Here is a 23,683-nt window from a genome sequence, read left to right as displayed (position 1 = left end):
GCGCCTGGTTTGGTTTGGCTCAAACTTTCTGACAGGCGACCTAATTATGAAATTATGGTTTCAGCAAACCCAATCTTTTAAACATAATCAGCAAGTATTGTTCAAAAAGTATTTGGATGATGAGGTCTTATAACACATTAGGCCAACTGCCATATTTCAACTGAAGCTCATAATAATAGCGATGGGCCCATTTCTTCTTGAATGCCATAGTTTTATTTAAATGGTTGTTTCTGTTCTCTGTTGCAAGTGAAAGGCAGGTGAGTAGAGTAAATGCAGGGAAGGAAGAAGAAATGAAACTGCATGATTTTCAACTAGGAGGGTCTTCCAAAAATGAAGGGAGGACTTGTAACCATAGGCCAGTGCTAACCAAGGTACTGGGTCAAACCTTTAAAAAGGTTTTTAAATTGGATTTTGAATAAATGTGCAATTAATTGTTACAGTTTTGAATTTTATGGTTACTATCTTCCTTCCGTCATGTAAACCACCCAGTCACATGACCCCCACAGCCACGCCCACCAAGCCACGTCCACAGAACCAGTAGTAAAAAAATTGAATTCCACCATTTGGTGTGGGGCACTAAGGATCAGTTTGTAGCACTAAGGGGCTGGTGGACTGAAAAAGTTTGGGAACCACTGGGTTAAATAAATAAAGAGAGAATCTAGTCTCACTTCCTTGCTGATCTAGACTTGGTCTGTTTTGCTATCATCTATCCAAAATTTAGTTTCCTATCAAGTATAGGTTTTTCATCACAATGACATTTTCCAGGATTCCCATTTGATTAAAAGCATCCCATAGGTTGTCATTGTTGATACAATCAGACTATAATTTAGGAGATCAGGAGTCCTGTTGACCCAAAGCCAGTCATTTTCTCTCTACCCAAGGAAAGAGGAAATGCCAAACCATTTCTGAAAATCCTTGCCAAGAAAATTGCCTAGGTAGTCTCTGAGAATTGAAAACAATTGGAGGGAAAGAGAAATAATAATATGTAAATCATACATTCTGTATTATTTGGCTTTCTCAATTCTCTAATGTACATTAGCAATACTGTTGTTTGTTCCTCCCCCTTTTATAAAATCAGCTTTAATATCTATCATTTTCTTTTCATGTAGGGAGATCCTAAACATTTTAGTAAGTTGTGAATAAGGATATTATGTGACAGTTTCTGAGTCTTATTTCTTTGATATTAGTATGTAGATAAACCTCTTCCATTTGTTGGCCACCATGTCACTCTTCAGATTTGCTGGCATACTTTGGTTGCATACTTTACAGATTATTCTGATGCCTACCATACATGGGTTTCACATCATTTTACCACCGGTTCGATTAACACCGAAAATATGAGCACACACGTATTCCACCCATGTGCCCAGCCTTCTATGCATGTGCTTTGATTGTATGCGTGGCTTGCACACATGCACATGGCTTAAAAACATGGCTAAATATCATGGCATAGCGCCATTCGCCACTACTGGTTCGCCTGAATCGGTCCGAACTGGCTGAATACCACCACTGAGGCCTGCATATTTCTACAGATTTTCATCAATTCCTGTAACATTCTCATTTGATAATGACCAGAATGCTGATCTAAGTTCATCTTCTTGGAAATAGGGAATATATCCTAATATACCCTGGATGTTAACATCCTCACTGTACAGAATTTCAGTATTCTCCTTTATCTTAGATCTTCTTTGAAACAATTATTGCTTGTCTCCTGGCATCCTACAACATAACAATTTGAATTTGGAAACTTTCTGTGCTCTGGTAGTTTGGACTACTTTCCTTGTTTTTCCATGGCTGTTGTCATATTTGATATATTTACAGATGTCATTGCAGTACTGCACCATGTCTCTTCTAATAGCAGTCTGAAAGTCTTCATTAAATTAGTTCTTGATATCTTTGTCTTTCTTTATTTTAACTTCTGTTCTGTTATTGACAACTTCCACCATTTGTGCTGACATAGTTTCTTTCCCCTTTTTTGATCTTTTGCAGTCTCATTTCATATTAATCCTTTTCTAGGATTTCATTCCACACTTCCTTCTATTAGTGAGATTCAGGACTTCAAAATAATTCCTGATATTTTCTTAAAAAATGGCGTCTGTATGTTTAAGATTAAATTGTGGAAACAGGCTGTCTTTATTCTCTGTCATAACTGAAATTTCTCATGAGTTGTTTGTGAATTCTACAATTAGTCTGATAAATCTTCATTGTTATAATTGAGTTCTCCAATTCTCTTGACCATTATATAGTCAAATTGATTTCTGTGTATTCTATCATGCCACATATATACCATAGGTATTATTGTGGTTGTTGAAGAATGCATTAGTAACTCCTGTGTATTCTGCCCAAAGTATCTTGATTTATCTATTATTACAGAAGTTGATGTAATTTGCATTCTTACACTGGGTTTCTCTCCTAGCAATTGTGTGTTAAGTACCAAGTTGCCTCTTATTCAGAAAGTCGGATAGTAAACCCTTAAGCTAAAATATTATTCAGCATAAAAAAAAGAATGACATTTTAATGTGGAAAGCAATTTCAGAAATGGGTTCATTGATTCAGAAAATTGGTTTAATGCAAGTTATCAATATATTTTCTGGTGTCTTATACTTTGCTATTGTTTCCTTTTGTTTTCTGCCATAAATTTATACAAAGTTTAATAATCACAAACAGCATTAAAACTTGCATTACTAACGAAGCATCAGTGCAATATTCTTCTAATCTATCCAGTTCTATCCTTGTTGAAGCTTCAGAATAGCTTAGTGGAATGCTGAAAAAGAAGTTCACATATTCAAAATAACATTTTAATTAAAATTAAACTGGCAAGAAATGCTATACTGAAATATCTAAATGTAATACATGCGTAATTGCACTCAGAAGAGGGTTTATAAATTAGATTATATAACTAAGTACATCAATGACATCATCATTCTTTGAACTGCAATACTGGTATGATATTGTAATTGAAGGAAACCATTTAAAATTATTAAAATTAATTCATCATTACTAAAACTTATAAAGGAAACACTATAACATTGCATCTGCCTTCACATAAAAGGAAGAAAGAGTCCAACCTACTAAAAGCAACACCATAGGAAACAGAATCAGAATGCAAGTCAAAATGGACTAGAAAATTGTAAGAGATCATCTATCTACTCTAGAGGAATTCAAATCACTAGGACCAAATGGATTACACCCCAGGATGCTGAAAGAGCTGGGTCTCAGAATCATTGAACAAAATATTTGAAAGCTCCTGGGGAACTGGAGAAATACCAGGAGACTGGAAAAGAGTTGCTGTGGTTTCAATCTAAAAAAGAAAGAAAGTGGATTCAGGAAACTATACCAAGCAGCCTGATATTACTGAAGATTTTCAAGAAGAGACTGTACATAATGGTATAGGGTCTCTTCCTTGTGCAGGAGTTGGACTAGAAGTCCTCAAACATCCTTTCCAATCCTATTATTCTATGCTCTATATTCTAATATCTGGGAAAATGTATTCACTGTGCATATGTTGGTGACTGTGAATACTGGTGTATTCCGGAGCATTTGAAGTCATTTTCTTATGGCAAATGCATAAAAATATGTCATTAAGAATATTTTGGCTTTAAATTGCAATAACAAATGACAATAGATCAAGTTGATCCAGCCTGTTAATTTTGTCATCCTTGTAATGTACTGTACAACTTAATATTTATGGTGGTAAACTGTCTGATTTGAAGCACAACTAGTGCATCTTTCTTTTTTCTCAATTACAGATATAATGTTTCTGACTATTTATTCTGATAACTAACAAATAATACATTTATTGCAGAGTACATCTGGGAAAAATAATTTTAATTGCAGAAGACATCTAAGCCCTTTTTTTCAAATTAAAAAATATATATTCTTGATTCTGTTCTTGTTCTGTAATCATTATTCCCATTTATTATAAAACACTTTTTCCCCTTATGCACAACCTTTCCCTCAAATAACAAAAAATAAACTATCACCAATCACAGGTTAGCTTTCTAATTTTATTTCTCCATCTTCAGTTGTCTTAGTATCTTAGAAATCACAGCACAATATTTAAAAATTCTACTGAGAAAGGGAAGGGACGAGGAAGTGAATATGAAAGGATGTTAATTTTGAGTTCAAAAATTAAAATCACACAACCAATACTATTAGTAAATTTTCATGCATCCATTATCCATTCTATGCTATCACATGCATGCTTGCTTCCAGATCTTGTGTTAAAATTTGTTTCGGGGAGGAGGAAAGAAAAGGGGTCCATAAGGTTCTCACTGGTCTAAACAGCATAAACATATGCCAGATTCATGAGCAGCTTGTTGGAATAATTCATCAAAGAGAATCTCAGGCAATCAGTATGACAATTTTTATAGATATTTTGAAGGCAAAGGCATCACATCAACAAGTTCAATATTTTCTTACCCTAACTAATTTCAGTTTTGCATATTTAAGTGTACTGTTGCATACAGCTCTATCTAAAGGAGACTAAATACTAGGGAATTATTGCAATACTGGTTCTAAGTCCATACTATTGAATTAATTATTGAAGGATAATTATTGAAGGATAATATTTCAAGATGAAATAATTATGCATACGGGTAAGGAAAATCTACCAATATGAATGGAACAAAAGTCAGCTAGAAATCCTTAGAAAAGCAAAAGCTGTTACAAGCTAATCAAGTGGTTAGTTAATCTAACACAATAAAAGCAGAAATTGAAAACAATTTTGTTTTCAACAACTTATTGAAAATATTGTTTTTTTTCAGCATGGGCAGGTGAAGTTTATAATAAATATGGCAAATACTTTGTGAATAAATGTTTACTTTTATTTACCTGAATTCTACCACGTGGCTTCATTTTTTTGATATTCTCAAAGAAAAAAGTACTAATCATTATCTCGTTATACCATGTATTATTTTTTTTGAATTATTGGTACTGTGTATAGTCAAAACCACCTATGGTTCAGTCTCTGGACCAGTATCTCTTAGCAAAACTAAATTCACAAAATGTTATTAAAAAATAAAATAAAACTAGCATAACATTTGGTGCATGCTTTTTTTATTCCTTGAAGAAAAGTGGAATATAATTTAGAAAACAATGAAATGAAAATAGGAAATATACAGATTTGTGTGCATTAAATTTGTAGGCTTTGTTATTTTCCCCTAAATGAAATTACATTCTGTTTCAATAAAAGTTCCATTTATGGAGCAGTAATGACCATAAAAGAGAAGAAGTGAGTAGCTTTAACTATTTAAGAGCACAGTGGAAACTCCGGTCATGACTGTAGTCCAATCCAGGACTTCAGTCAACACCTGATTTGGTCATGACTGGAAGCAAGACTGACTTTGCATGCATGCACAAAAAAAAGTAACGGAAGGGAAAATCACTGTGTCTGTGATTGATCGCCACCTGATGATTTGTTCGTGAACAGAATGAAACATTTAGCAGATTTTTTGGTCAACACCCGTTTTGGTCGTGATCAGAAGCATTCATGATCTGAGGTTCCATTGTAGTCTTCAGGCTCCTAGCTTGCAGAAAGCTCATTACAAATATGTTGCTGCTAATGGAAAAGATCTGCCAATATCATTCTTAAATATTTCTGATATAAAGGAGGACATTATGTTCCAATCTATCTGTCAGCGTTCCAAATACCATGCATGAATAAATCAAAGTCCAAGGCAGAATCATCCTTAAAGTTCCAATTTAATAATACAGGTATGTTGGCACATCTGTGGAGTTCCAACTCTGATTTACATCCTAGAATTCCACCCAATGAAAGTTCATGATCTATCCCCCCCTCCCCCAATAAATCAATCACATGGCCCAATCTTCTTCTTCCATGCTGGCATCTCCACCCAGCTTCTTCCGATCAAGTGTCGAGGTGCGGAGACAAAAGATGACCTTGGCTTCTAGAAAGGAATGACAACACACATTCCACAATTCTACTCCTTTCTATTCCCCCCTCCCAATTACTACACTAATGAAACAGCATAGGAAATTATAAGAAAGCGTGGCAGGCCAAAGATTCTTAAAGGAACCTCTGCAGGCCTGACACTATCATCATTTTGAGTGTGTACTCCTTATCTTAATAGTTGAAAATAATGAGGAAGAAGAATAAATTCAACAAATAAATGACTAAATTATATGTAATTTCTAAATTATACATTGTTTAAAATTTGTTTATTTAAATGTTTTATTAGATATTTCTGTATTATTTAAAGGAAAAATATACAATATGAACTTTTGAAATTTTATATAATCCATACTCTTCCAAATAGGTGGCAGCCATCTGATTTTCATCACTTATAGTAGCAAAATACTAAATTGCCGTTCTTTAGTGTTACTTTTGAACTCTGAAAATATCTTAACTATTCCTGTTTAGACATCTGAAAAAAAAACCAATAAGGTCAAATTAAAATTTTTAAAAAACTGTTGATAAGACTATTCATATAATCTTTGAATTAGAATTTTAGATATGAAGTTGTCCTAAGATATGTTTCAGTTAAGAATCTGCTTCTTGGGATTTTGCTAAAATATTCTTGATAATTTAGCCTGCCTTTAATTACATTAATCACACACAGAGAAACTGGACACTAGTTAACATGTTTAAATTGGGACACTAGTTAACATGGATATAGATTTTGTGACTTTTTTTTTAATTCTAAAATATTTTAAATGGTTAAAATATTCTCCTGGCTTTGCACATGTCAGAAAATGATACTAACTTGAACAAAGAAAATTATCATATTCTGATAATTTTCATAAAGGTATTGTTTTTATTAAAAAGATGGATAAAAGCATGATGTATCTATCTTAAGTGCAACTATTCTTATAAGATTGTTTTTTTTAAAAAAAAATCCTCTTATTGGAATAATATAAAACAACAGGAACTCACTGAACAAGTCATTGGGAAAGTAAAAGATATTGACCTAACCTTATAACTTTTAATATAGTACAATTTCTTTTTCTTTTTAATGTCCTCCCTAGGCAGCCAAGGCCAGTTTCCACTCACACAGAATGTTACAGTTATTGAGGGTGAAACAGCAACACTGACTTGTAGAGTTGATCAAAATGATAACACCTCCCTCCAGTGGTCGAATCCAGCTCAACAAACTTTGTACTTTGATGACAAGAAAGGTAAATATCCTTTTTTTTGGTCCTCAGTTGATTATTTAAATAATAATAATGTTACTGTTAAATAATGGTTGCACACTCTACATTCTATCTACATTATCCTCAGGCTAAAAAAAATGTGTGATTTGAACACAATTGTTTGATTGTAAAATTATAGCGTAATAATATTAATTTGATTTTTTTTATTTTTTTCCTTTCTTCTCTGTTTTTTCTGCTGACTAAAGATGTGATTGTGATCTGTGTTCACTAAGGATAGAGAATTAAGATTATAAGTATGGTTAAGCAGGTTAATACAGGTACAACATTTATTACCATGGGTTTCCATGCAAAGAAAAATGTGAAGATGTGTGTTATGACATCACCATACAAAAATTGCAGCTTATGTCAGATATCAGGAGGCAACTGCATAATCATGGTGGTTGCATTATGACATAATTTAGCATGCCATGAACATGTCAAGCAGTCCTACCAAGGAAAAATTGTATGTTTCTATTTTTTTTCATTGAATTCCTTGTTCATATACTTGATATAAAATAATAGTAATTAAATAAAATAATAGTATCAGTGCCTATTATGCAGCTCTGAGGAGAGAAAAAGGGGGGGAGAGATAGAGAGGAGGAGGAGGAGAAAAAGAAGAAGAAGAAAAAGAAGAAATTTCATGCCTTGAGTTTATATCTTGTATCTGATCTGACAAGAGATTTGGGGAAAGAATGAAAGAACAAAGAGGAAAAATAGGAGAAGAGAAGAAGAGGGGGAGGGGGAAGGGGGAGGAGGAGAGGGATGAAATGTGTGATATAGAAATTCTTTCTATAAAGGAATATCATCCTTGATAAATAGAAGTTTGATACCAGTAAGTCTATTAATGTTCATTCTCCCAACCAACACAATTTTCTTTCCAGATATATGTATACATACAGAATTTATTTATTTAAACATATTCATTCTAATAGTCTAAGTATGGAACTAACCTATCAAATCTTACTTACCAATTGTGGAAAATCCTTTTGTCCCATTCAAAAACAATAAGAAAAATTATAATTTCCATGCCTTTGAGAAGAATTTCTAAGTTTTTGGTTTTGTTTAATGTTTTCTTTAATAATTTGTTACACAATGATAAAGGAATTTTTTTTCTTGTAGCTGTACTAATGTTATTCATTTATGTATGTGTTTGTTAAATTTATTTGCCACTTATCTCACTATGAAGCTGCTCTAGGCGGTTTACAACAATGAAAATAAATGTAAACTTAACAGTAGAAAAGTATTGGAAAAACAATATAAACAATTAAAAAGAAAATAATGAGAACACAGTGATATGAGAATAAAAGATGGGTGGGTGGGTAAGCAGGGAGCAAGGGTGGTGGTGGGATTTACTATCAATGTAATAGCCATCTCCAGGGTGGTACTCCCACACTGTTAGTCAATATTCCTACAATGTTATTCAGTAGCTTTTGTGGAGGACTGTATTTCCATTCATATACAAACATATATAAACACAGGCAAATATTTTCTTTAGCCACTCACACTGTAAATTATTAGGACAATATCAATATACCAACTTAATATGCTATGATTTTTCTGACATCCTTTTTTTAATAAAGCATTTCTTCCTGACCATATGTGCATGTATGCAATAGAGCTCATTAAAACTGTTCTGTAGGGAGAACAAGGTAGGCAGGAACTGAGGCAAGACAGGTTGAAAGCTAACAACAACCTTTATTTAAACATTAACAAGGCCAAAAGCAAGGCAAATCACGAACCGGCAAAGAGCAACATTTGACAGCTGACAGCTCTTTTATACAAGAGCTGTCAGACGCTGAACCAATAGAACGGCTCCATTCTCCCGCCAGCTCGCTGCTCGCGTCTTAGCCAATCAGGAGCCGGCAATGCCTTTCAATGGCGTCGTAGCCCTGACGACTTAACAAAAACTAATAGCTTTATAGTAGTTCACATGTTATGATGTCCGACTTCTGGAACAGTATCCCAGCCCCATCTTTGCTATCCTTTCCACAGGACTTGAAGACCTCTTTCTTTCCACCGGGCCCTAGAATATGTTGGTGTACATATTCTCAGAACTGAGTTCTGTCAAGATGGTTTATAGTACACCTTTCACTAGAGAAAATTTTTAAAAAATGGTACCGCACAAAGTTATTATTGAGTTGGGCAACCTTAGAAATTCTGTTCGATTTTAAACAAAAACCTTATATCTTCACAGAATTGCATTTTTTTTCCTAATTGCATACTGGTAATTCTAATTGCATTTTATTGAATTAATTAGTTACATTGATTATGGTCACCTGCTCCAATAAACTATGGGTAGCAAAATGCACAATTAAAACTAAGCAAAAAATGAAATAAAATGCAGTATTCTGGACTGAAGCAACAATAACAATAAAAGCATAACAAGGCTTCCACAACATATGAACAGAACTAAGTCTTAAGAATTTTCTAGAACCTTAAGAGACTGGGTGGCATTTGTAATTTGAGGGGATGCTGTTCCAGAGGGCATGGATAGAGAAGGCTTCTGTAGTCCTGTGCAGTGTCCAAATATAATTGAGTGGATCTGGAATAGTTCCATTATGCCAAACATCTGAACAGTGGGAATCAGTAGAGCCTTAAGTAGGCAGTTCCTCAAATATCCAGGCTCTATTTTGAATCCTGACCAACTCTTACATTTAGGTTGTTTGCTTGTTTGTTCTGGTATATACAATATAATATTACTAGGAGGAAATACAGGAAAATAATCAGAAAGAAAGAAAAACAAATTTATAAGCTTATAGTATTAAAATGTCAAGGTGACATTGGATCATTGAAATTGTCAAGGTGACATTAGATCACTGCTGCGTACCGTACTATGATTTGGTTTGGGTTCTTGTGCCAATTTGAAATTTCAAAGACATTATTAAGATCAAATTAATATTCAGTAAGTAACTAAAATGACCAGTATAAAACATCAGGTTCTATGGGCTAAAGAAATGAAAATAACTATTACTTACAAAATAGATTTAGGTTTTATCTTATTTGGATTCCATTGAAGAGTGGAATAAAGCAGCCTGGATTTTCCTCTGTCTGTTCAAATCCAAAACAGACCCACAATGCATCATTTTTTAAGGTAGAATAAGCCTGGCAAAATCTCTGAAATTAAATATGCAAATATGGATTTTGGCAAATCCTCAATTTGAATGGTCAGTACCAAAGCTCAGTAATTAATTTTATACCAGTATAAAAAATAGAATGTTCAATAAGCATTTTGTACTTTGAACAATACACCTTGCAGAATGACAGTGAGAAACAAACATAATTAATCATGTTACTATAAGTGTTCAATATTTATTTACAAGATTTGTACAGCTGCATAACTCATGTAGTTGTTACTCTGGGTGTTATACATCAAATAAGCATCTCCTAAATAACATTGCAAATACAGTATCACCCCAAAACAAAAAAGATGTTTTTTAAAAAATCCTAGAGGATGAAAGAAGTCAGGGCTATCCTATTATAAAGAAAGGGGCAAATCATACTAAAGGACAGATAACACACAAGAAGGCACTTCCTAAGTCCCATCAAATGATATTGTCTAAAGAACGAACTTAATTCATATCTAATCAATAAGAACATTTAAGATGGGCAGAAATAACAGAGACAAGTGGTCCTGCATAGCCTACAGTTTTGTGCTTCGTGGGTAATAATAATGATAATCAACACCATAAATGGCATTCAGAAGCCTGCTGAGAGCCAATGCAGCTCCCAAAGTAGTAGTACTACATGGGAAATTACAACACTAACCGAAGAACCCTAGAAAAAGGTAGAAAACCATCACAACAATGTGCTTCTCCTTCAGTCCCCTAAGCTGGCAAGAAGGATACCAGGGATCACAAAATAGCTGTCAGAAACACAATGCAAGTATAATTAAACATGTTAATGCAATTGCTCAATATCTATTTATTTAGATTATTTGTTTTTCCACAGCTTGGGTAAATATAGTTCTAAATGGTCTACATCAAATATTCCACCCCCAAATTATATTGCAACTAAAAACCAAGCAAATCTCCATTCCACCCCACTAACAGCTCCAAGTACCCTCTACATTTTATCAGAACCAACAGGTTCAAACATATCCCACATATGTTTAATTTTTAACTTAATAGTAAGAATAAAGAATAACTTTATTCTTCAGATCCTGAGATTAATCTCTCTGAGAGCCTGTAAATGTCCAGCTTCTGTTTCCCAGAAAAGATGAGATCACTTTGAGCAAGGACAATGGCTAGCAAACATTGAGGTACTGTAGAACGTATTCCTTTTGAAAGACTTTTACCAGTATTGTCAATTATCATAAATACATATGAAATTTAATATATTAATGTATTTGTGTGTGCCAAAGTAGTGATACAAAATTGAGAAAACATAAAACAATTTGTTTATGTTTTCCCCTGAAAAGAACAGGAGGAATAGAGAATGGGATTAACTGGCACGTCTTTCTATTTTTCCAAGAAAAATCCCAAGCACGTAACATTTAGTTTGCACCAGTTAATTTGTTTGATGAAATATTTAGCAGTACTTTATATAGTATTGTTTTTAGAAAATTAGTGACAGCCCAATGCAGAAAAGGAAAACAAAGGAACTTAACACATACAGTAGCTATAATGAAGAATGGCTCTGATGCCTGTGTCTTCAACATGTGAATCAAGTATGTACAGATCTTAACTTTCTTGTAATGTTCATTCAATATGTGAGGAGTATTTTGCAGATGATGATCCCTTGGTGATTCATCATAAACAATGATATTCAAGTGCAATTTCAGGTTCACATACCACTCTTGTACAGCTGTCCAGTTATTAACATGTAAGTAGAGCTATAACCTCCTGTTGGCCAAACATATTCAGGCAAAGCAGTACTGACAAAATTTACTCCAGACTGTGCTTCCCACACTGACTGTAAATGTGGAGGATTCCCTAGACAAAGTAAGAGTAAATTTTAAAGTCTGTCAATTAAAAAAAAATCTACTCCCCATTTGATAAATCCTTGATTAATATGAATCCATTTTATCATACATATAACCATTGAAACAGTACAATAATTATTATCCTGACCACTAATTTCAACAATTTCAAATATTTATACAATTTCAACTTAATATTATTTAGAATCAACTAACTACAGCTTAGAAAAAAAATCTACTCGTTCTTCATCCCTCCCATTCATCCTTCATTCTTTTTTTTCTTTCCCAATGATATTGATTGCCAGCTTCGAATTTCAGAGCTAAGGCTGGATCACACATAAAACTTCACAAGTTTTCTTTCCATGCATTTCTATTTGGTTGGAAACCATCAAAATAAGATAGGCTCTAAAGTGAGTGATGATTGATGAAAAGATAGGTACGAATAATATAGTCTGTCAAAATAAGAGTTTTAGATCCCAGTTTCTACTTTAAAATGTCCTGTAAGCCTGGGTGTCAGTTATAAATGAATGGTTATCATAATATAACAATGGAATAATATATTTAATTGATGAGTCATACACAAGACCTAGGAATTTTAAAAACTTTTAAATATAAGATCTTTCTGTGGAAGCACTTTGATATTTCGTGTCAATCCTATTGTCTTCTGAGGTAATGACTTGAATCTAATTCAGAGTGTGTCATCCAGTGCATAATTATCTTTGCACTAATATTCAAAAACAGAATGTGGTTGATTTTGTTTAACTTGACAGCCATGTTTCTCTGGCTCGATGAATGCTATCTGGCATTCTTTGGCTGCTCCTATTGCATCAGCTTTAATTAGTTTTTGATTGCTGTTAATTTCACAGTCTTTTCATTTAATAAATTACATCAAAATGCCTTAGTTTTTGTTGTATTAGGTTTAATTAGTTTTGTGGACTGCTTACTTGAGTTTTGATTCGTTTTTTTTTTTGAAGGAACTTATTTCTGTCGTTCCCCCAGCAATATAGCCAACTCTTTCTTTTATGAAAACATTTTTATGTTCATTGTTTTTCTTAATAAATTAACTTGGTAAAATCAGAATTAGTATCTATAGCACTAATATCTAGAAGTCCAGATACATTAAACAGAACTAATGGAAGCGGCTTTTCTTTTAAATATTGTGTGATTGCTTTGATATATACAGTATATGATATATGATTGTATCATTCATATTATATATATATATATATATATATATATATATATATATATATATATATATATATATATATATATATATATATATATATATATTGCTCACTTAGCTTTTGTTAGCCTCTGCTAACACCGTCAGAGTGTAAAAACTACCATTAAAGAGATATCTGCCTTAATATAGGAGCTAAACCTTCATCGATTATCATGCCTGATGTAAAAACGACAAAGCTAATTACAGGTGGGAGGCAGGTGGATGGGCCTATCACTCACGCAATAGCCAAATTGATTAATGGTGTCTAAAGACAGATATCTCTTTAATGGTAGTTTTTACACTCTGACAATGTTAGCAGAGGCTAACGAAAGCTAAGTGAGCAATATATTTTAAGTTCCGCAGATCGCAATGTCTGTTTCTTCTTTTATATAAATGGCTGTCACATTAAATCATTAAAAACAATATATATATATATATATATATATATATATATATATATATATATATATATATATATATATATATATATATATATATATATATATATATATATATATATATATATATATATATATATATATATATATATATATATATATATATATATATATATATATATATATATATATATATGCTGGTTTTGTTGTATTCGGGTCTTTTCCCGTGTAAGGTTGAGATTATCTTTGCAACGTTTCGGCAGGATCTCACCTGCCATCTTGAAGATGGCAGGTGAGATCCTGCCGAAACGTTGCAAAGACAATCTCAACCTTACATGGGAAAAGACCCGAATACAACAAAACCAGCATACCTACACCCGTGAAAATCTACGAAAACAAATACACACACACACACACACACACATACATATATACATACACATACACACATACACATGTATGCGCACACACATATCACAGACTAATCATACCCTCTGAGAGGGCAATAACTGAATAGCAATATAGTTAGTGTTTTCTGCATTTCTTTACGACTCTTAATGACTATCCAGATTTTTGCAGTCCTTAGATATCATAAGCCTACATCTTTGCAATAATGTATAGGATGTGATATCTGTTTCATTTAAAAAATAAATAAAAGCAGAATCTCTTTTCCTGTTTTATAATTTGTCATAAGACTCAGACTTTATCTGATAAATCTGGCATTTTTATAGTTTTTGTGCATAAAACTAACTAGATTTTCCAATTCCATCAGTAGTTATACGTAGACATTGGACAAATAGATAGCTGCATTTTTCCCCTGTCTCTTTACTTTACAGAGCATGAGTTCCTAGATATTAAATTACAACACTTTATCCCCATCAATGTAGTCCAGTGGTAGTCAACCTTTTTCTACCTACCGCCCACTAATGGATCTTTCTTGATAGAAAAATTTCCTTACCGCCCACCAGTTTTTGCGCAAGTGCTGAATATTTTTTAGAAAGGAGAGTGTTTTTTTTTTTAAAAAAGAAAGAAATCTGCATACATTTATCTTTTTATTTCTACTTTATGCATGTTTATAATGTTTTTAACTTTATAAAGTTTAATTAGAAAACAATAAAGTAAATTGAAATTAGCTTTACTAGTGATTAATGAGATCTTTGAGGCTGATGCTGCGAGACTAAATATTTGATATCTGGTTCGATTTTCGTAAGGAACAAATGAAGGTCTCCTCTTTCGGTGATATTCAGAAAGTTTCTCTGTTTGCTCATAATATGATTAACAGCACTAAAGCCTGATTCTACAAGATATGTGATAGGGAAAGGTGTCAATAAATTGAACATCATTTTCCACATATTTGGATATAGCGCAGGGATTTTTTTATTTTGCCAGAGTTTTTGGTATCCACTACTGCCAAAATTACATTTACTCTCTTCGTCATATTTAAGTTCTAACAGTTCTTCTTGGCAAGTTATATCAACTTCAGCAACATTTGCTGTAAAAGGATTTATCATCCAGTCATGCACCTTTAAGTTCAAAATATCTTGAAATCGTTTTTCCATATCCAATTTGAGTTCGTTGAGGTGGCTACTGAACCTTTCAATATCCCCCGGAGTTACATCATTGTTTATAGAGGACAATTCAGGAAACTGATGAAATTCTCTCTTGAGAATATTATGACGGAGAAGATCAAGCTTTTCAATAAATAATGACACAATATTTTTGCAACTTATAAGAGTTATATTGGTTCCTTGAAGCTGCAAATTAATTTCATTAAATCACTTGAAAATGTCTGCCAAATAAAAGGCATCAGTCTTTATGGTTTTTAACTGTTCATAGAGACCAGCCTCATTATCACTTTCAAAAAACTGTATGATACTATCAAATAATGCAACAAAACGAGACAAGCATGTACCCTTTGAGAGCCATCGAACTTCTGTGTGTAAAAGTAACCTAATAAACTGCTCGTTATTGTCCTGGCATAGCTGTCGAAACATTCTATCACACTTGGCATTAGATTTGATCTTATTTACAGCTTTAATTATTATACTTAATGATGAATGGAGACTTGTAATTAAATGTTTTCCTACAATATGTGGTCTGTGCACAACACAATGAATACACAAAACGTTTGGCACTTCTTCCTTCAGGTAAGCAGCAAACCCACGATAGCGGCCTACCATTGATGGTGCTCCATCAGTAGCACATGCAACAATATTGTTCAAGGGTATATTATTTTTTGCAAAATATGATTTCACAGCATTAAATATTGATAAGCCTTTTGTATCTGTAATCAGATTGACAGAGCATTTCTTCTTGCAATGTATTGTTTCCATCAAGGTATCGTACATATGGCATCAGTAGAGCATTATTATCTGCAATGACAGACTCATCCAATTGTATGGAAAATGAAGAATTTTGGAGAATACCTAAGTTTATTTTCAACATTAGCCACCATTTCGTCAATGCGTCTCTACTGTGTTATCGCTAAGGAGCAATGTTTTTAAAACTTCAGATATATCCTGATGCATAACTGTTGAGATAAATTCTTTGATAGAGGGTATTATCAGAGTTTCTCCAATATTATGACTTTTACCACTTTTTGCAATTAAGTGTGATATACGATAAGCTGCAGTTAATCCATCCTCATTTTTTGCATGTTGTTTTTGAAATGATGCAGCTATTGTTGAACGATTTTGAAATCTTTTATAGATTTCTTGAAAATATTCAATGGGCTTATCTTTATCTTGCGAATGCTTTGTAGCAAGATGTTCTCGCAATCAACTTGGCTTCATTGCTTCATTAGATAATGTCTTGTGGCACAATAAACACATTGGAAGCTGTTTATTTGTAACAGATTCAATGAAACCCATCTTCAGATACTCTGGTAAATAACCACGAGCATATTTCTTTTTTTCAGACATGGGTTCTAAATTTGTTTCACAATTTAACAACTACTTTTACTCTCACGTTTTGATCCTCACTCCACACAGTGCTTTTCCTTTTTATCTCCTTTTTTTTATCTTCCTTAGGGCTATGTACAAAAGTAAGGCCGAGCTAGTTAGCCCACTTATTATTATTAGCCAACAACAATTCTCTCCTGCCTTTTCTTTCTCCTATTTTGCAACTGCTCTGCTCGGCTTCTGCCTGTCTGTGCTAACAGTTTCTACTCCTCCCCTTCCTCTTCCCACGTGTTTGCAACTGCTCTGCTAACAGTTTCTACTCCTTCCCTTCCTCTTCCCACGTGTTTGCAACTGCTCTGCTAACAGTTTCTATTCCTCCCCTTCCTCTTCCCACGTGTTTGCAACTGCTCTGCTCGGCTTCTGCCTGTCTCTGCTAACAGTTTCTATTCCTCCCCTTCCCACTCGCACAAAAGGAGGTTTTAACCTCCGAAATCCCCACCGCCCACCTGGAATCCCAAAACGCCCACTAGTGAGCGGTAGGAACCAGGTTGACGACCCATGATATAGTCAATAATCTCAATAAATGAAATTTGCAGCCTAGAACATCAGGCAATTCCCATTTATAGCCACAGAGTTAATGGCTTATTGTTATTCTGAACACTCTGATGAGATAATATTTTATTTTTTCTTGACCTCAAATTTGATCTTTGCTGTTTGCCCACAGTAACAGTATTTTTTAAAAAACTATAATAATATCTTAGATATTTTCTGATCCTTTGCATTTCATCACATTTTTTTTTTTCATTTTAGATGTCTTTACCTGTGAAAATAATAATGGTGCAATGTCCCTGATTTATTATTTGTTATTCTTGTGACATACAGATGCTGAATACAGGTCATATTTAGGCAAAAATGAAGTTGTACAAAACTGACAAAAAACTTATTGAATTTAGGATTTTATTTTCTCAAGTGAAGAATTAAAGGTGATAGAATTGCAAGCAGTGATACAGCTTTTATCCAGCATGCCGGTACTACAACAGTAGGTTAAATGCTTTGTTTTAAATGGGGAAGGGTTTCTTTAATGTCCCAATCCTTTAAAAAATACAAATAAATCATGCACTTTAAATAATAGCTCAATAAAAGAGTCCATAGTATAAGCAACATGATCTGTTTGTTCATGAAGAATTAACAGTGGCAATATCCATTAACCATATTTATTTTCTCTAAATATGGTTAAAGGATATTGCCACAAGTATATGCACAAAAGCTCTGTCATTTAATTTGCTCTTATTTTTATTTTCAAAGATAAAATCTTAGTATGTAGTATTCAGGTCATTTTAGAACATATTTTAAATGTTAGAGTTAATTGTACTAGTTCTCTTAAACCATAGTTATACATATCCTCTCAAGCATAAATTTTATAGACTTCAACAAGTCTTGTGTCTTGATTACTAGGTATACAACCAGAGGTGGGTTCCTGCCATTTCTAACCTCTTCTATAGAAGAGGTTCCACAAATCTACAATGCCATTTAGAACCGGTTCCAGCTCCTTCCCCCCACCTATCCGCACATCATCAAGATGAAGAGCAAGAGGAGGAATTCTAGGAGTTGAAGTCCACAAGTTTTAAGGCTGTCAAGTTTGAACACCCTTGGGTTTTTTTTCTAAAGGGTTAGGGGTGCAAGGGTCTTGTAACTTGACAACTTTAAGGCTTGCATGCTTCTGAGCCAACATGTTGGTTGCTAAGCAAGAGCGTTGTTAAGTGAGTTTCACCACATTTTACAAATTGGCCACACCCACCCAATCACATGGCCAGCAAGCCACCCCCACAAAGCAGGCCACACCTACAGAAGAGGTTCTAAAAAATTTTGAAACCCACCATTGTATACAACTGAGTTTCAGATAGTGTGGGGAATGTGCAATAGAATCTCATGAATTAATAGATAAGCAAGTCTATAATTTCCTTGATTTATTGATTTTTATAAGCTATATGTTATACATTTTCAAAAAGAAAGGAAAGAAGGAAAACAACAGTCATACAACTTCATAAGAATTTTAAAATTATTTTAAAATTTTAAAATTATATATTACAAAAAATTAAATTAGAAATATAATCAAAGTGCGGTTGAATAACCAACAAATCTAAAGCATGATACAGCTAATATATTCTAATGAATCATTAAAAGCTGGATAATAGGTACTTCATACCCAATTTATAATCAAATTATATTTCTATTGAACTATAAGATTCATGGTTAACCTACTTGGGGTTGTTATGAGGAAAAGAAAGAAACTATAGATAAAAATAGATTAAGAGAATACTATAATATTATGTAGATTAAATATAAAAAGATAAACAAATTTTAGATGTGGCATAATTCCAAGTGTAGAAAATATTGTCTATATATAAAATTAAATTCTAGCTCAGATCTTTTTTTAAAAAAATATGACATTATACTAGACATTGAAGCATAGTTCCACAATTTGCCACATTCTGCCATCAGTGGGATCAAAGATCTTTTTTGGTACAGATCTATAAAATCCTTATAGCTTTTAACACATGTGGTACAATGCCAGTTGAATATATTTTAAAAGAATGTTTTTCTTCACTAAAGTAAAATAAAAATATTTTAGTGTGAAATGGGATTACAGCGTTCAAAACTTGTTTCATTCTGTCATGAATTAGTTTGTAATATTGTTGAACTTTGCAATATTGCTTCCACATATGGAAGAAGGATCTAATGTGATCATTATATTTCCACCACTTCACAGAAAAGTTATTATTCATTTTAGCAATTTTGACCGAAGAAAACTATCGGTATAAAACTTGCCAATTCTCTCTAAGTATAATGATTGAGGGTGTGTGGGTGTGTGTGTCTGTGTGTGTGTGTGTGTGTGTGTGTGTGTGAATCAACAAACACTTTTTTGATTACAAGAATTTCAAATTAAGTTTTTCAGTACAAGTAGTCCTCAGGTTACAACAGCATTTGAGACTAGGTTTGCCATTGTTGTGTGATATGGTCATAAATGAGTCCCAGCAGCCCAGTTTGTCACTGTAACCCTAACATACCAATTTGCCACATTTAGCAGTAGTCTGTTGAAAATGGATGTAAAGAAAGCAAACTGAAAGGCAGGTATGCGGATCCTGTTCTTGTCCCTGTTGGAATGTGAGAAGTTTAGAACATGTATTTGAATTTATCTTTTGACAAATAAATTAATCTGCTTCAGCATGTCATATGTTTAAATCCTGATTCTTCAAACTTAAAAAAAAACACCTTTGGCATTTTGAGATGAGTATGTAGCAAGCTATATATATATATATATTAAGGCCACTTTCCCCATTTCTTCCTTTACTGTTGCCATTTCTACTTGTCAATTTTTGTTCTCATACCCTAATTTGCATCGCCTTTTTTTGCTCCTTTAAAAAAAAATGAGTTAGAAAGATCAGTCCAGAGAGGTTCACTGTTACTACTGACAATTCCTGAATCATGTTCTAATAATAGAACCAACCCTATAGCTTGCAAGTTTGGTCATAGCGGACAGATATATGCTAGAAATAGAAGCAATAACACTGTTACCATGTAAATTATTTTATTCTCCTTGCTTTACTGGTCTTAAAATGTCATATAGCTAATTATTAAATCATCATTTTATAGAAAGAAAACAGTAATTTCTCGGAGGCCATCTACTGATTCTAATTGAGCAGGCATTCAGGTGTACAAAACCTAAGTAAAATTTATTTCACCACATTGCTTCTTTTATTATGCTTTATAAAGCCAAAAAGATTGCCATTTTGTAGCATAACATACTTATACTTTCATCTTTAATAGCATTTACAAATTTAAACCACGTAACATGCAAGACAAATCTATCTAAAACAAACATAAGAGTTTATCTAGTTCATTTAGCAATTATTAATGAAATAGAACCTAATTTTGCAACAAAATAAATTGCAATGCCTTCAACTTTTACCTAGGGAAAATATAGCATTTTCATGTATTAAGTATTTAAAGAAAATAATTTGAATAAACTATTTTTTTTTAAAAAAAAATCTGAATTTCATATTTGTAAAGTAAGTCTCTTCACCCCTATGAAAATATAAACTACGTATCTGCCTTATATTACATGTTTACTGTTTTTTTTAATTAAAAAATGGACATTAAAAAAATGAAGTGACATTTTTGCCCTGAACAATTGGAAGATAACTTCTTTTTGTTATAATTTACAAAATTCCTAAACACTTAATTCTTAAATACAATTTGTGTACGCATAATTTGTTTTATTGTTCTTCTTAGGTATTCCATAAATTCAACTTTGACAGCCTTTTAGATAATATTAGATTCTAGTAATAATTTCTCTTCTCTAGGCATTTTTTTTGCGATATACAGGACTCCAAATATGAAACAAAAGTAAAGTAGCTAATATTTCATAGTACCTGTTGAATTGCAATGTTATATCATTAATTAAATGTTATAGCCCTCACTAATCTAATTCTCATGTAAAATTCTTGCACACACTCCTAAAATTAATATAATTGCACTAACAAATAAAAATTTAGGACCATTCTAGCACCCAGGACATAAGCACTAAGTAAAATATTTATAGCTGTCTTTATAGCTGGGTACTTTGGGCCAGTCACTTTCTTTCATCCCACACACCTCACAAGGACCTTATTGTGGGAAAATAGGATAAAAGAGTATGTTCACTGCCTTGAAATATTTATAAAATAGTAAAGATAGCAAATAAACAAATAAATAACATCAACAACTGATTCTATGGATTATGAGGATTTCAAAGTGTCCCTTGTTTGTTCTTGTTTTGACAGAAGGTAAATTCTTATCTATTCTAGAGCCTTCTCAAAATGAAATAACAGGACAATGTAAACTTCCCTATTTATATTTTATAGCTTACTTTGGATCATACACAGTGTTTTTTCACTTTTTTTCTAACCTGTTATCATTTCCACTTTAGCTACTACTCTCATTTGATCCCCTTTCTTCCTTATTGTTATGACACTTTTACTGCTTCTCTTTTTTCATTTTTTGAAACTGTAGTATTACTTCTAGACAACCTGGACTCCTTGTTTTCTGCTACCAACCTAAGTAAGAAACATAGTTCATTTTTTCCTCTCACTATTATGACAGTGGATTATTGGATTTTCTGTCTTCTGCATTCAGTTTATCTATTTACTCATAGCTTATTGAAATGTTCAGTATCTGTAACCTTATTTTACTGCAGTATAAACAATAAACAATTACCTTATTAATTAGGGTATTATAAGTACTGTCAACTATATAGATTTTTTTTTAAAAAAAGTTTATATTAACCTCATTTTCTGTATTCTTGTTTTTAAAGCCATAGATGATAGGCAGACAGGAAGGCAGGCAGGCAGACATATTGTAGTGGCAATGCAGAAGAACTTTGTTATTTTGATTTATTCTTTACATTTGTTTGAACTGATAATAAAGCTTAAAAGCAATTTATTTACTGGATTGTTCATTATCTCTGGGTCCAAAAGAACTAATTACCTGGGCAGCTGATCACTGCCCTGATGCTTGGCAAAAGACAGATAGTAGATAAATCTGCCTCTGTTGTTTTGCTTTAGCTATATTTCTCAGATTTTCTATAACTCAGAATTCAGGGAAAAGTTCAATTAAATATTAACTTTCATTAAGCTTAATCAGTTTCGGAAATCTGTAAATGGAGACAAATTTCTTGGGGTGTATAATCACACCTGGCCAAATAAAATATTTAATTCAAATCTGAAGAGTTTTAAATAATGTCCACCATTCCTTGTAGAAATTATGGTTTGACACAATATTTGAATTATGATATAATTTTATCTTCAAAAGACCCTTAACTAAAGGGGCAGAATCGATGGTTTGCACCTCAAGATAATGTTATGTTTTATTCCATTTATATTTAGATATAAGAGTTCTAAGCTATGGTTTTATTTGCAGCACTGGAAATGCTGCCAATTTGAACCAAGAATTGAACCAGATCTATAACTGTCAGAATATTGTTGTAGATTTTCTGACATATTTAAGTATGTAGTACCACCCCTGAAACGATTCTTGAAATCACTTTACTCAGTGTGTATTAGCACAATTGGATTCACTATATAGATGGTATTAATTAGGTGAAACAATTTACAAAATGACAGCAGTTGCTGAAGATACAAGACAGTGTAAACATATTTTAAAAATGACACCACCTATCTCCTATTTACATCATAGTCCTTTCAGCAATTCCAAGAAGGTTCTCCACCCATTTGCATTATTCAGGTGACTCTGAGTGCACGGATAAACCTAAAAGGGGCCTCACCATCTTTCAGAAGAAGGGCTAACAACCAGATGATTGCAAGGAATATAACTCCTTCCATTCTCCACCATTCAGTCAGAACTGAAGCAGCTTCTCACCTTGAGAAGCGAAACATCTTCAAGGAAAAACGAGAAAGTCCATTTGCCTCTTTAAAAAAAAAAAATTTGGTATACCCATGACATGAATGACCGAGAATCTCCATAGACATATTAAGAAATGTGTAACTTTGATGCAGTGGTGGGTTTCAAAAAAATTTTAGAACCTCTTCTGTAAGTGTGGCCTGCTTTGTGGGAGTGGCTTGCCAGCCATGTGACTGAGTGGGAGTGGCTTGGCAGTCATGTGAATGGGTGGGCGTGGCCAACTTGTAAAATGTGGTGAAACTCACTTAACAACGCTCTTGCTTAGCAACCAAAATGTTGGCTCAGAAACTCTGGCATTGAAGTGTGCAAGTCTTAAAGATGTCAAGTTACAAGACCCTTGCACCCCTAATCCTTTAGAAAAAAAACACCCAGGGCTGTTCAAACTTGACAGCTTTAAGACTTGTGCACTTCAACTCCCAGAATTCCTCCTCTCGCTCTTCATCTTGATGATGTGTGGACGGGCCGGGAGAGGGACCTGGAACCGGTTCTAAACGGCACTGTAGATTTGTGGAACCTCTTCTATTGAAGAGGTTAGAACTGGCAGGAACCCACCCCTGCTTGGATGGAAAAAAATGTTAGAAATTAGGTGTTTCTGATTATTAATTTTGAAATTAATACACTATACAATTTG

The 23,683-nt window shown here is 33.2% G+C and overlaps 1 protein-coding gene across 3 annotated transcripts in view; it reads left to right on the top strand.

Annotated features, from left to right (window-relative positions):
- CADM2 (cell adhesion molecule 2) overlaps nucleotides 1-23,683 on the top strand; it is a 374,063-nt gene that overhangs the window by 220,449 nt on the left and 129,931 nt on the right. For all 3 annotated transcript variants that reach the window (XM_081952063.1, XM_081952064.1, XM_081952062.1), the window contains one exon: nucleotides 6,988-7,137. In XM_081952063.1, coding sequence (XP_081808189.1) covers nucleotides 6,988-7,137 — 150 coding nt within the window. The remainder of the gene's footprint in view (nucleotides 1-6,987; nucleotides 7,138-23,683) is intronic.

This window comes from Natrix helvetica (genome assembly GCF_964273705.1).
Source record: "Natrix helvetica genome assembly, chromosome: 4".
Lineage (NCBI taxonomy): Eukaryota > Metazoa > Chordata > Lepidosauria > Squamata > Natricidae > Natrix > Natrix helvetica.
Note: the sequence above shows the minus strand (reverse complement) of the source record. Positions and strands in the feature narration are given on the sequence as shown.